Source organism: Pteropus alecto, unplaced genomic scaffold (genome assembly GCF_000325575.1).
Source record: "Pteropus alecto unplaced genomic scaffold, ASM32557v1 scaffold71, whole genome shotgun sequence".
Lineage (NCBI taxonomy): Eukaryota > Metazoa > Chordata > Mammalia > Chiroptera > Pteropodidae > Pteropus > Pteropus alecto.
The window spans coordinates 20,251,858-20,266,361 of record NW_006433024.1 but is presented as its reverse complement, the minus strand read 5'-3'; the positions used below and the strand labels follow the sequence as shown (position 1 = coordinate 20,266,361).

Genomic DNA, 14,504 nt, shown 5'->3' with positions numbered 1-14,504 from the left:
ATCCGGGACCGGCTTGGTTGCTTGGTGGCTCCGTCTGTCTGTCCGTCCGCGGGTGCCATCATGGCGGACGCGGCCAGTCAGGTGCTCCTGGGCTCCGGTCTCACCATCCTGTCCCAGCCGCTCATGTACGTGAAGGTGCTCATCCAGGTATGAGTCGTCGCCATTCCCTTCCCCGCGCGGCGCCCTGTTCGGTCGCCGCTGCTCACGGCGCCTGAGGATCGGCTCCAGCCGTCCTGGGCCTTCAGTCTCCCTAGATGCTGCTCCTTCTCTGCTGCCCTGTCCTTCCCGCAGGGACACCTTCCACCGCCCGCCAACCTTCCACTGCCCGTGGGCCTTCCCGAGGTCTCGCCTCCCCGCCAAGCGGCGAGGCCCGCTCCTTTCCCAGTAGTCAACTGCCGTCCTGCCTTGCTCCGTGGTTCCTCTGAACTTTGTTTTTCTTTCAGTGAGGTTGATCTTGGCCAGGTCGCCGCCAAGGGCTCCCCAACCCTCCCTTTTTGCCCCTCTGAAATTAGTATTCACCTCCCTCCCCACCCCAAACGCAAGACATGAAATCTGTTGAAATTAGAAATTAGAGGGGAGCCAAGATTTTATTCTCTTTCCTCCCTTTTTTTTTTTTTTTTTTTTTTGCTACCGTTACTGATGCTATTCTGTTCCGAGATTTTAGCACCAGATACCCACATAAACACAGGAGCTCATTCAGCAGTGATAACGAAGTGGTTGCCGAGTCAAATTTCGGAAGGATCCACTGAGCGCCCTCAACAACAGCCGCCCATGTGGCTCCTGACAGTGAAAACCCCAACTGTCTGAGCTGGAAATCAGTTCAGCTGGAAGAGTTTTGGCGAGTTTCAGCATATGTATTAGTTTCCAATCTACTGCAAAATAATTCTTAAATAGTATTGTATATACCAGGCAAGGAGGCCAAGTTTTAGCTGATGATAAACTATTAGATAGTATTTTCAATTGCCTTTCTAAATTCCCCTGTGATGGGCAAGTCATTCATTTTTTTAAACCTTTGAGAGTTAACATAATTATGTCTTGCACTTTACAGAGGATGAGAGCAGCTTTTAGAAGCCCTGTCCTCACCATCTACCTTTCTGTCAAAAATATGCAAGACGTGAGAGGGAGGGGCTACATTTCTTATTCTTGAGTTAATGCTAATGCAAATTATGTGTTGCTTAGCTGACCTTTGTAGGTTCAGATTCTATATGTAAAAGGCTATTGTAAAATAAGTTATTTGAACCAAGAACATAGACTTTGAACTAAATGTACTATGACGTCTAAAACAAAATGGGCACATGCGTAGCTAGATAGTATCTGAGATGACAACATTTTGCAGTAAACCTGGAATGAGCCCATTACTCTACTTTTACAGGAGGCGGGGTTTTCAAGTGACATTCAGAGCTCTTGCCTCAAAACTTGAATATCCTTAATCCTGATTACACAACATCTGTATGTTGTCAAGTGTCTCAGGTTTCCGTGAAATTCACGAATATTCAGTTTTTAAAAATAGTTGCATGATAACACTTTCAGGGAACTCAGTCAGGAGTTATTTAACTGAGCAAGAAAGAATTGTAGCAATATAGTCAAAACCATGTCCTACAACATTTTCACTCTTTCAAGTATCCCTTTAGTACTAAAAATCCTGAATATATTGTAGAAATAAAATGACAATCATTTTTCTAGTGTCCTTCATTGATTGTTAATAATATCTGCTGTTTTACATGGCCTTAGCTTGTAATTACTTCCCAAATGAATTTGCCTTTTTAATGTTCTGTCTTACTAACCAAATGTGAAGTTGATGACTTAGTCTTTTCATTTTGTCCAAATATAAGAAATGTGCTAGATTTTCATAAGAAAATATTTTGGAGCCTCCTCAGTAAACTGTCGCTTTCCTAACAGAAGATCCTCTTACTCTATTTTCAGTTTGATATTAGTCTTTCTCAGCTACATAGCTTAATCTGTAGAGTCTTAACCAAAAGGAAACTTGGAGTTTCTTGAAACCAGTCTTATCAGTTGACAAAATAAAAAACTGACAAGGATGATGCTTAATCATTGCCTTGGAAAACATATACTGCATTTTAACTTGTGTTAGAAATTAACCCTGTGTTCTTCTTCAAGACCTCGCAATCAAAGCATTCATGGGAATATTGCTTATGTTGATATATTCTCTTGTTTTGAAAGGTGGGATATGAACCTCTTCCTCCAACAATAGGACGAAATATTTTTGGGCGGCAAGTTTGTCAGCTTCCTGGTCTCTTTTGTTATGGTAAGTGTCTAATTTATTCAGAATTGGATGACATTGAGGACTATGTTAGGCAGGAGTTACTGAAAGAATATATGTAGAAAGCATATTTGCTTGAAATTTCTCTGTAACCATTTCCTTCTCCTGGAATTTAAATCTCTGACTTGTGTTCTTAGCTCAACACATTGCGAGCATCGATGGGAAGCGTGGGTTGTTCACAGGCTTAGCTCCAAGACTGTGTTCAGGAGTCCTTGGAACTGTGGTCCATGGTAAAGTTTTACAGGTAAGAAGAAAATCAGTTTATCTTCCCATAGATTTAGATTTTCTTTTAGGCAGTTAAAGAGCAGTTTCAAAGATATATATATAACCATGGCCTTTCTTCCTCTTGAAAAACATTTACATGAAATACCCATTCTTATTTCTTTCCTGGGAAGCAAGGGGAATTTGTATAAAATGAAGGAATTGATTTTGATCTACACAGCATTCTTCCTCTGAAGCATTTGTTCTGAGTGGAAATTAAATACACTTATTCGATCTCATATATAGCTAATTTTATTTCTTTGAAGGAAGAATTTTGTTTCTCTGATTAAAATATATTTCTTTCTGAATTTATTTTCTCTCATTTCTAGAGTTACCTGTAGTAAAATGTTGCCTGTCACGAACTTACTTTAAAAAAAAACAACAAGATAAACATAAAAGTCAGGATAGTGGTTAACTGCGGGGGGAGGGCCATGCGTGCGGTTCTGGGGTAATGGAAATGAGTTTTTCCTTGACCTGGATCATGGCTATATGGATTTTGCCTTTTAATTATGTATTACATTTAACATTTGTATTTTGTGCACTATTTCTATACCTGTTATATTTGCATAAATTTGTAAGTTTTTTTTTTAACTTCACCCTAAAGTATGCATCAACTGTGGGTTAGTGGTTAATTTGGGGAAGTCGGGGAGAGATGAGGATGGGACTTTAGCTATGTCCATTGGTGTTTTATCTTAAGGCGAGAGATCTTAAGCATAAAGGACAAAATGTTAACACCTGTTTAACTTTGGTGGTGGCTATCTAGGTGAATTATTTTCTTAATTTTTCCATATGTTTGAGATGTTTCATAAAACATTTTTTGAAACATCAAAGTTACATTTCTTTCTTTCTTAGTGACCATTTTGTTTTGCAGCTTCTTTTAACTTCAGATACTAAAGCTTATAATTTTGATTGTATTAGCTCCTCAGTTACAATGTAGGTCTAACAGAATTGCCCTTTGTTCTATTTATAAAGGTGTTATGAATACAAATTCTGTACCATTTAGAACAGTCTATGGGAAGGTTGTTGAGCATGAGTGTGGTTGAGAATATAAAACTAACGGTTTTTTTCTAGTGCATCATTCTGTCTCCTACTGGCACCAAGGGTGGGTTATCACACTATAACTCAAAAAATGTAGCAGTGTATGCTAACCCAATCTATATAATACTTTCAACCTATATAATATATCAGATGTGCTAAATTCCAAACGTTTACTAACTGCTTAATACAATCCTTTATGTACTTTTTGAGACTTTAATGTGTTACCCCAATTCTAATGTTTTATTATCTGAAGAGCACATCATGATTTTGTTAAACAATATCACGATCTAATTGGCTTAGATTTTGAATGCTCTTCAGCCTTCACTGATTTGAATTGGAGAAGTTTTTCAGTCATTTCCTCACGTGAAATCTGTTTCACCCTTCAGTCATTTTGTTATTCTTTACATTCTTCTTGTTGTCCTTGCCTGTGGACTGAATTTAGAAGTACCATTCCCAAGGGCCCATGGATCAGAGTGGTGGAGTCTTAATGGGCTCATGTTTTTAGTGTATTGATTACTAGTCTTCTCCAGTCACACCCTACTCTTGGCTCAGTGCAAGTTTTGCTGTTACGTAGGTAAGATTTACATATAGAAAGGCAGTTGTCATCTAGTCAGAGGTTTATATATGTAGACATAGGGCAAAAGTGAAATTACTGCTTGAAACCGAGTTCCTTTATGAAAGGAAAAGTAAGACAAACTTGATGTAACCAAGTACCTTTTTGAATATGTGTTTTCACATGTAGCCAAATGAATATAACAGATTGGTACTACACTTAGTGTCGAAAGCAGCTTGTACAGTCGAGAAGACAGACCAGTCCAGGGTTGATGAAACTGTTAAACTCTATAAGAAAGAGTTCTATATAGCTGAACAAGAATTTAAATTGAAATCTGTTCAGAATGTAGAAGAAACAGGTAGAAATTTTTATTAATGCAGTAAAAAGCATAGTCTAGAGATGAGTGATAATTTTTAAAGGTGCCGTAAAGTACTAGAATTACTTTTAGCCGAACACCTGTAATTTGACAAAAAAACACCATTTTGTTGAATCTTGATTTTCTCTTGCCTCTAATCTTTAAAAACAATTCTTTTTAGAAAATAAAGTGTTGTCTATTTTTTTTATCTGGTATGACTAGGGTATCCTTGATCCTTTTGTTTCACCTAACCCATCTTCTCTTTCTGAAATATCTCACAAATAATATTTCCTCTTCCAGCATAGTCTGAGCTCTGGCTATATTCATGTTCTCTTCTCTAGAAGAGAAAAAAAACCTCTCTTGCTTATTTCAGAAGTTGTTAGATACAAAAGGCAAAATGAGGTGATTTCAGCTATTCAGACTTAGCACCAATTCTCTGTTCTTTTGTACAGTGAAGAAAAGAGTTTTGCCCTAGTTTGGTATTGGTCCGGCTTTTTCCATAGCCTTAGACCTAGGTTATGTTTTTACCAGTTTACTTTCTATTAAATGTGTATGTTTCGTAAATGTTCTTAGGTTTTTGTTTTGTTTTCCTTTTCCTTCTTTTCGATGAGAGTTTTCATGAGCATTTGCTTGTTCCTCCAGCTGATTAATGTGTTAAACTTAGCAACAAGATCATCTTACAAATACTTATTTATACTCAATCAATTAGAATTAGAAGTTACTTGGATAGTTGCAGCAAAAAAGAATCAACTATTTTGCTTTCTACCAATAGAGTTTTCATTTCATATCCTCTTTCAATGACACTGTGATTACCCTAATCATCCTTTATTTTTTTCTTTCTTTCTTTCTTTTTTTTTTTTTCTCTTCTTCCTTTGCAGCATTACCAGGAGAGTGACAAGGTTGAGGTATGTTGGAGCTTCGTATGCATGGGCCAATTTTCCATGCAAGTTGTTATTGCTCTTTGGTCCTCTTTAGGAGAAGGGACAAGCAGTCAATTTCTTTTGCATCTCAGTGAGTGTTGCAGTACAGGGTGGCCTCTAGTTTGAGCAGTTCTATTTAAAACCATCAAGGTATCTATCTTTTTTCATTTGATTTCCAGGAGTTAGGACCTGGAAATGTACAGAAAGACGTCTCGACTTCTTCCTTCGACCGAGTTATCAAGGAGGTAAGAGATGAATTATGTCCTACGCTATTTCCCTGACTCAGTGTGTGCAGTGTGGCAGTTGTGGAATCAGGATTATCAGGCCTGTATGTTCATTATCTGTTCCAAATGAAGTTAAACCTTCACCTTAATTTGGGCTTTTCTATATGTATAACAAAAAAGAGAAAAAAACATCGCTTGCTGTTTGGAATAGGTGAATTTCAAGGGAACTAATTTTGTTCATCCATTTCATAAAATTGAAGAGATGTTTACTGAGGATCTAATAGAGTTGAAAACCTCTGTACAAAAGTGTTAAAATAGTGGTCAAGACTTTTGTGTGTTGATATCATGTATCCAGAAATGCTTTTATAGCATTCTGACGTTAGATTTCACACACTCATATTCAGAGTTTGTTTCATGCCTGACTTAATATTTATGGCTTTCAGAACTTGCTTACTCTTTATATGTTGTCTGATTGTCTTTAGTGAGCTCACGATTTTCCAGGAAATGCTGTAGTTAAAATATATATTCTAAAACAAACCTTAGACATCAGATGAATCAGGTTGGTTTTCTATAAATTTTCATGAAGGGAGTTTATTTAAAAGTAGAGATACATGTATTAATATGTGTGTTGTAGTTTCTTAATTTTGGTTAGCCTGTTCTGTCCCACAGGATCTTCTCAGAACTACCATTGGAGTAGGGGTGAGGAACAATTAACGAAGTGACTGAAGATCGTGTTTAAATGCAAAAATGGATGACAAACCTGCTGTATTTACAACCTCCCTCCAAATATTGTAATTTAATTCTTTGCTACCTTTTTACAGAGTCCTGTAAAGAGAAGGATGAACCAGGATAAATATAACAGCTCTAAGATGCTTTGGGCTGTGGGGTTGTAGTTCAAAAACAAATCAGAGTTGTTCTGTTCTCCCTAAGATGCTGGTGCAGATTCAGTGGAGCCTGACATTTGTCTGGTGTAGGTGTGTCTCTGAAATCACTCACAATGAGAGAGCAACTTAATAATCTAAACACAGGCCTCATAGTGTTACTCCATCTCGGTTACTGTTTGCTGGTGACCCTTCCTGTTGCTTTGCTTTCATTTTTCTTATCTGTAAAATTGAGATGATAATAGAAATCTGCTTTGCTGAGAAAAGTTGAGAAGTAACTGTAACAGAACATTGAAATCCATGAGTAAAAGGTATGATGGAGTGACAGTGTATTACATTGTATCACATTCAAGCTCCTCTTTCTGACTCCAGGCAGGAGTACCCCTTGCTCACTTTCTTTGTTCTGCAGTATCCCACACATAACTTTCCACAGGAATATGAATGTCATTTATTTAGATTTCAGCATGTGTGTTGATTGTTTCTAGACAACCCGTGAGATGATGGCTCGTTCTGCTGCTACCCTCATCACACATCCCTTCCACGGTATGTTTGCAGTTGATAACCGAAATCTAATTTCTTACCTTTCTTCTACAACATGACCTCTCCTGACTGCTTAGATGGTTGACGTGGGAGTTCACAGAAGTGCCTTGCATGTTTTTGTTTGCTTGCTTGTTTCGGCTTTTATCTAGTTCATCCAGATAGTACTGTCTTTAGATGGAAAAACCTTTTTTATTTTATTTGTGGGGGGGCTATCAAAATTTGTCTCAATGTAGTTTTAAAATCTTTTCTCTGTATTCTGTAGTGATCACTCTGAGATCTATGGTACAATTCATTGGCAGAGAATCCAAGTACTGGTAAGTGTTTTTGTTTTCAAGTATTCAAGATCTGTGGAAGCCAAAGTATTAGAATAATAGTGCTTTACATTTTTATGATGCCTTAGAATTTACAGAACAGATTCATCTATCTTATATTATTTCATCTGTACATAAACCAGTAAATAAAAGAAAATGGCCCAGGCAATTTTAGGAGTCTGCCTGGGATCTCAGGATAAGTTACAGAGCCAGTGAAGCCAAAAGTCCCCCTGACTGTCTGCGACTGCATCCTTAGGCAGTACTGTCTCCACTTCTAAGCCACAGTCAGCTGTCTTTGCAGAGTGGGGGTGGTAGAAAAGGAGGCAGGGGTGTGTAAATTTGACCTTGTCAAAACTGATAATTGAACATTTTTTAAATAACTCCAAAATAATCTAACGTATTTTACCTTTTCTTTTTCTCTACCTACCTAGTGGACTTTGTGACTCCATAGTAACTATATATCGGGAAGAGGGCATACTAGGATTTTTTGCGTGAGTAAATTGTTGATTTGTATCTGTGATCTTTCTGAGTGGAAGGCTTTAATGAAAATAAGGACATGACTGTTTAATCCCTGGGGAAATGTGCTCTCTGGGTTTACTTCATATTAAGCTCTATTTAGGCCCCTCTGGCTTATTCTCTTGTAAAGATCTGACTTTTGTTTCTGGACATCTAAAGCATTTGGAATGAGTTAGTTTGTTTCTTTGTTTGTTGGTAACAAATTTATTCTAAGTCTCTACCCTCACAGTTAAGTTTTCAATTATGTACAGTTGATAAAATGAGGGAAATTAACGTTTTAAAAAGGGAAAAATCATCTAATATGTAGCTTCTTTATCCTGAGAGGATACATTTTTGCAAGGGTGTACCGTTCCCTTGAATTTATATCGGAATGACTTAGACTGCTATCCTCATTTTTTTATTGACAGTAAAAATGGCATTATTAAGTAAATGGTCCTTTTTAATTTTCAGAGTGTTTCCACGTAATTGATTTTATTTGAATATCATAAATACTCTGGGCCATAGGCAGAATAGCCATAATTATTCTCATTTTAGAGATTTAAAAAAATGAATGCTCTAGGAAGTTCATTTGCTACTGGTCATATAGCTGATAAGTGATAGAAGTGGCATTTGAACCCTGGCCTTCAGTCTGTGGGGTAATGTTTATCTCATATTCTGTGCTGCCTCACCTCATCATCTAGGCTTTCAAAACTGGTTTTTGATGTCTCTCACCTAAATCTGTGTTCTCATTTTGTAATTTTTCTCATCTTTTGCCCTGACAGTTAGATTTGTCAAAACCATATTTAAGTCTCTTCTCCAAAGTAGGCAGATTTTTGGCTCCCTGCTTATAGTTATTAATAGTAAGGTGAGCCATTGGCCATAACTTAGAGTGGTATAGCTGACCTGCATTTTGAAAATAGGAATGAAAGTCATTAGGGATTAGCTTCAAGTACAATTTTATCAACTAGAATGAACTAGTTATGAGAGCTGGGTTCTGGTATTTGATGTCTTTTTCAGTTTTTTAGAATGTTTTAAAATTTCTAACTCTTTGAGTAGTGTTTGTTTTGTATTAAGTGGATTATCTTTTTACTGGTCACATTTCTTGATTCGTCTTATTGTTTCTTCATGTAGGGGTCTTATTCCTCGCCTCTTAGGTGACATCATTTCATTGTGGCTCTGTAACTCACTGGCCTACCTCGTCAATACCTATGCACTGGACAGTGGGGTAGGTTGTGACCTTGATGAGATGTGTTGGCGCTGACTTTATCGTATTCACCTGGCACCTAGGTTAGCTTTAAAGTAAGATGGCAATTTGTTATGTGCCAGACTCATCATATAGCTGAACATCAGTCAAGTTTCCAAAGGCCAGTGGGATGACCTATACTATTTACCATGGAGAGATGCACCTAAAAAGTAAGCCCAAGATACTTGTCCCTGTCTCTGTGCTGTAAGGAGATCGCCTCATTATTGGCAGTTTTATAGTGTGTTCATGGTGTTTCATCTAATCTGAAGGGTTAAGGGGACTTGTGTATTGGGCTTTCTAGAAACCTTGGCCTGGGAGGTTTGAGGAATCAACCTTTCCTAAAAGTACTGTTTCCCCTGCCTCAGCCGTTCTAGGCCTCTTTGTACAGGCAGCCCCACAGCAGGATGGAAAATAGAACAGTTTAGTCTCAGGGGGTGGGACTAAACCCATATGAGAAGCTTCTTGAGTCTGGAGACTGATCTCCAAAGCATCTCGTACACAGCTAGGTGTGTATAGAGGTAATGACTTGTCCCTCAGATGTACTGTAAATGCAGTTTCCAAGGATTGTATTTCTCATTTTTTTTTGAAATCCTGAAGCTATGACATTTGTTCCTAAGCCATCTTATATATTCATCTACTATGAATTTACAAATGTTGAATCAAGTTGATCATTTTGACTACTGCTTTTTGATGCTCATAATCGGTATTTTATGTTTTCATCAAAATTAATTTTCAGGCTGTCAAAGAAATTAGTAATTCAGAGATAGACTATATTGATGTGGTCGAGAACATTAGCTCTTAATATCAGCTTGATTTTCTTCCTCATTTTCATAAAGCCTTGCTTTCTGTTTTAGGTTTCCACCATGAATGAAATGAAGAGTTATTCCCAAGCTGTCACAGGAGTGAGTTTCTTTTTTAATCCTTTTAATCTTTTAGGGATTGTTCTGTTTTAAATTTGGACTGTATTATCACTACTTTAAAGCAACCAGGTGTCTTGCAAGGATAGTCTCTCAAAGTTGTTAATGTTTGTCAGAGGTAAGAATAACCCAGTTTCTGCATCACACTGACAGCAATAACAAGTCCGGTGGTTTGGTGCTGTTCAGCTTTCGGGGGTGGGGGGTGGTTTCCCATCACAGCTGTGCCTGCTTCTCAGGCCTGCTTCTCACCACACCCGCTGATCCCACGTGGAGGTCGTCGCCCTCTTTGGTCCTGTGGGCTTCCAGTCATTGCCTTCTGAAGTCATTTTCGTTGTCTTTGGAAGGATGCTCTGTTTTCTTATTTTCTTCAGTGGTGTTTTGAAATTACATGTAGTTGCATTTACTTCTCTTAAATATCATAGTTCAGTTTTATTTAAATGAGAACTCAATCATAGAAGAAGGGAAGTCTTCTGGCTTTTTGTTAAAATGTTAGATATAGTGGTGTATTAAGAAAAGGAAGCGTCTCCAGGCTTCAAAATATGTAACTTAGTCTTTCCTGGGATCCCAGAGAGCAAAACCCGTGTTGGCATATTTGACCACAGTGGCGCTAAGACTTTAAAGGAGAGGAAAGAAGAGAATAACGAAGACTAGGAATGACCTAATAACTTAGCTGTCTTTTTACCATTTTACAGTTTTTTGCCAGTATGTTGACCTATCCCTTTGTGCTTGTCTCTAATCTTATGGCTGTCAACAACTGTGGGTAAGTGCTTTGCTTTTCTTGTCCTAGTAGTTGGCTGCTTGTATACTTGACAGGCAGAGCAGTCTTGGTAGAAATTTGCGGAAGAAAAGTACCATTTATGCTATTACCAGATTTCCTAATTTTTTTCTTTATATGTCCCCATGTACCAGCAGTGGCATTAATTTATGTTATGAACGGCCACTTCCTACCCTTTTTTTTGGAATAAGGAAAAGCATAAATAGGATTTCTCAAGTACTTATAAATAGTATGCATTTGCCAGTGATAGAGGCCCTACTCTGAAAAGGGCGGGGTAATTATCAGATTACCCTATTTTCACGTATTTCCTTTATTTTAAATCTTTATCCCCTTTTTCTTGAAAGTTACAAAAGGTATGTTAGGGATTGAGTGACAACTTATATTTGTTTTTCCTGGGGGCTTCATGGAGTGAATTTTTAAGAAAGAAAAATAGGAAATTTGATCCATAGAAAGTTTCTTAACCTCACTGTATTGGTTGGGAAGGGTGGGTGGTGACGGACACCCTTGAGTTCCAGCTTCTAGTTGCCAAGTGACCATACCAAGTTGTACAGAGGTTTTGCTTCTTGACTTCACTCAAAACTTTGTTCCAGTACAGTACCCAATGCAGTATACCATCAGACACGTCATTGATTTCAAATAAGATATCAGACAGCTGTGTGGAGTTTTAAATTGTCATATTTCATACCATGCTACATTCTGTTTGTTTTGTGATTTGTAGGACAGCTGCCAGTTTTAGCCAAGACCATACTTAAAGGATGAACTAAATATATTATTATTATTTATTTATAATTTCTTAGAGAGGAAGAGATCACAGGTTACACCCAAGTAAGAGAATGTAGTCACCACTGTTTGTATCCATTGTCGTTTCGGTTCTTTTAAATACGACTTAGTTTTAAAACCCCTTTCCCTGCTCTTTAATCATCTAATTGCTGTATTCTAGAATTTCATTTGTCCACAAATGAAAAACTAGATGTTTTAGAAAATACACAATTGATTGAAGTTTCTATTTATTTGTTGATTCAAAACCTAAATATAAGAGGGCGGAATTCATTAGAACCAAAATTGACTCTTAGAGAAACTTCTAGGTAGGAGACTATTTTGACAAAGATTTATTGAACTCTTGGGAGAATGTTTTGTAAATATTGGCTTGAATAGCTAATCTTTTTTTTTTTCCTCTTTCAGGCTTGCTGGTGGATGCCCTCCTTACTCCCCATTATATACTTCTTGGATAGATTGCTGGTGCATGCTACAAAAAGAGGTACTTCTCCCTCTTTCTCTCTCACCTTCCACCCAATATATTTTATTTTGTTTGTGTTTGTTTTTTTTAAATAATGTCTCTGGAATCCCAGATTGATTCTCGTAGCTTATCTTTTAGCTACCAAGTAGTGTGCCCTTTACAATGTTCCATGTCACTGTGGCATAGTACTAAAGTATGCTGCTTAGAAATCATCAGGAAGAGTAACGAGGATGCACCAGATGTGATCCAGTAGCCATTTGAGTGATCACGTTCAGATTACAGATGGGGTCTGGGTAGATCAGTTATCCTCGTTTTTAGAATAATGGCCTTGATTTCATATTTTTTTCCAAATGCAACTCTTTGTAAATTCTCAGAATCTCCCTATATATTCAGGTGTTTTCCTACAGTATAGTAGAGAGGAAACTGAGAAATAAGTTGTTTATTTATGACATTATTTGTCACAGTGTTAGAGCTGATCTCTTACTGATAGAGTCTCGTTAGTGGATGATTTTGTCCAGACTCCCATGTATTCTTTGTTATTGCTCTGAGGTATATCATCTGCAACCAAAATTTCTTGATCAGTCTAGGCAAAGCTTTATTAGGAACCAACATAGTGGATGGCTGTGTACTAAATTGAATACAGGATCACTTAAAATGGCCATCACTTAAAGCTGTTTTTGAATGGAAAGCACTTTTTACAGGATTGTAGGAGAAAGTGTAAGAAATAGCTCTTTGTTACATTATGTTATAGCGCTGGTGAGACATATGAAAAAGGCCTTTTTCACAGAGCTCAGGCTTCCCCAGCCTGAAGTCAAATGAAAAGGCCCAAGTGCCACTGAGGTTGCTGTTGCTCAGGGCACACGCCCAACCAGCTCCTCCGTGAATCCAGGCGAGAGCATGTGAGTGATTTCCATGCAGACCTAATATAAGCATTCTGGGTTTCACTCTGAGTTTTACGTTCTCATTTGGACAATCTCCTGTTGTCCCAATTTAAAAGGGAAGATGGCTCTTTTCCTACTTTCTAATTAACCCCCTGCTATAGGAAGAAAGTAGATATAAAATGTATAAGGGTATCAGGCACCTTACATAGGGAACAGTTGGTCCTGTGAGTACTTAAGACAACAGGAAAGCTTGACTGGAAATTTACGCTCCATCAGGCATCATGCTAAGAGCTTTCCACATATCAGCTCAGGTAATCCTCAAAATAAGGAAGGTACCATTTTTTTATCATCCCACTTCATGTGGGATGTGGGAGTTTGAACAATTAAATAACATCATTTATGTAACCCAAGGTTACACAGCTTGTACTGGGGAGAGCAGAGTCTGTGTGCAGGCTGTCTTAACTGCAGAGTCTACTCAGTTAAGCTCATGACATTGTTACTTTCATTTTAAGGCTTTATAAGTATTCCCTGAAGACCTGGCCATTCCATTGAAAAATAAAAACTAGCATTTACTGAGTGTTAGGACTGTTCGCAGCACTTTATGTCAATTAACTCATTTGATAGCCCAGCTAACAAATGGCAGAGCCAGAATCCAGACTGGAATTCTGTCTAAACAAGCAAGAAATTTTTTGCCTTATCCTTGTGGCAAAATTGTAGTTTGTTCCACAAAAGTTCAGCTCGAGTCAGAATACAAATTGCTACTCTAGTGAGAGTCCCAGTTTCGTCCTGGCTGTTTAGTTATGTCTCCCAGAAACATGTTCAGTTGGAGCTCTGCTGATTTGGACTAACTGATCTCATCTTCACACTAGACTATTTGTATTTTTTTTTCCCCAGGGAAATATGAGCCGAGGAAATAGCTTGTTTTTCCGGAAGGTCCCCTTTGGGAAGACTTATTGTTGTGACCTGAGAATGTTAATATGAAGATGTGGGGCAGGGACAGTGACATTTCTATAGTCCCAGATGCACAGAATTATGAGCGAGAATGTTGATTTCTATACAGTGTGGCACGCTTTTTTAATAATCATTTAATCTTGGGAAAATGGAGGTGTTTGGTGTCTGCCTTTTTTGTTCTTTTTCTCAGCACACACAATTTGCCACTGATAATCCTCCTCTAGTTATTCTGAAATAGTATATTTTTGCTCCAGGCTCTGTATTTTACTTAAACAGGAAAAAAGTTGCATTTTCTTAAAGGTTGTCATGTGATTTGATCTATAATTTAAGGCTTTGTAAAATGAAGAGTACAATCCCAAGAAGAAAGGGAAATAATTCTGTAAATCTTAAGAAAAGTAATAAGGCAAACTATATGGGGGGGAGGGTATGAGGGACCTCTTCTTTAGTAGACCCTAAAAATTCAACAGCATCCACCAGAATCTTCCTCCCATTATATGCTTCTAAGCACATTTGATTAACCCTGTCACTCATACATCATGAAAATGACAATACGTTGCTAAATTGCCCTAGAAAAATCTCTACATGAGGCATCCACACCATCAGTCTATTATTGCAAAGTAATAAATTGTCACCAACAACAG

The 14,504-nt window shown here is 37.7% G+C and overlaps 1 protein-coding gene across 4 annotated transcripts; it reads left to right on the top strand.

Annotated features, from left to right (window-relative positions):
* The first annotated feature begins 6 nt into the window (after positions 1-6).
* MTCH2 (mitochondrial carrier 2) lies at positions 7-14,157 on the top strand. Of its 4 annotated transcripts, XM_025044099.1 has the most exons (14): positions 7-147; positions 2,182-2,266; positions 2,419-2,525; positions 5,367-5,393; positions 5,588-5,653; positions 6,302-6,331; positions 6,999-7,056; positions 7,316-7,367; positions 7,796-7,855; positions 8,991-9,084; positions 9,957-10,004; positions 10,712-10,779; positions 11,977-12,052; positions 13,807-14,157. In XM_025044099.1, exons 1-14 carry the CDS (start codon positions 61-63, stop codon positions 13,891-13,893), a joined length of 945 nt encoding a protein of 314 aa, XP_024899867.1. In that variant the 5' UTR covers positions 7-60; the 3' UTR covers positions 13,894-14,157. The 4 variants fall into 4 exon arrangements, with proteins under 4 accessions (XP_024899867.1, XP_024899868.1, XP_006908188.1 ...); XM_025044100.1 differs by lacking the exon at positions 5,367-5,393; XM_006908125.3 differs by lacking the exon at positions 6,302-6,331 and having other exon boundaries at positions 12-147; positions 13,807-14,012.
* The last annotated feature ends 347 nt before the right edge of the window (positions 14,158-14,504 follow it).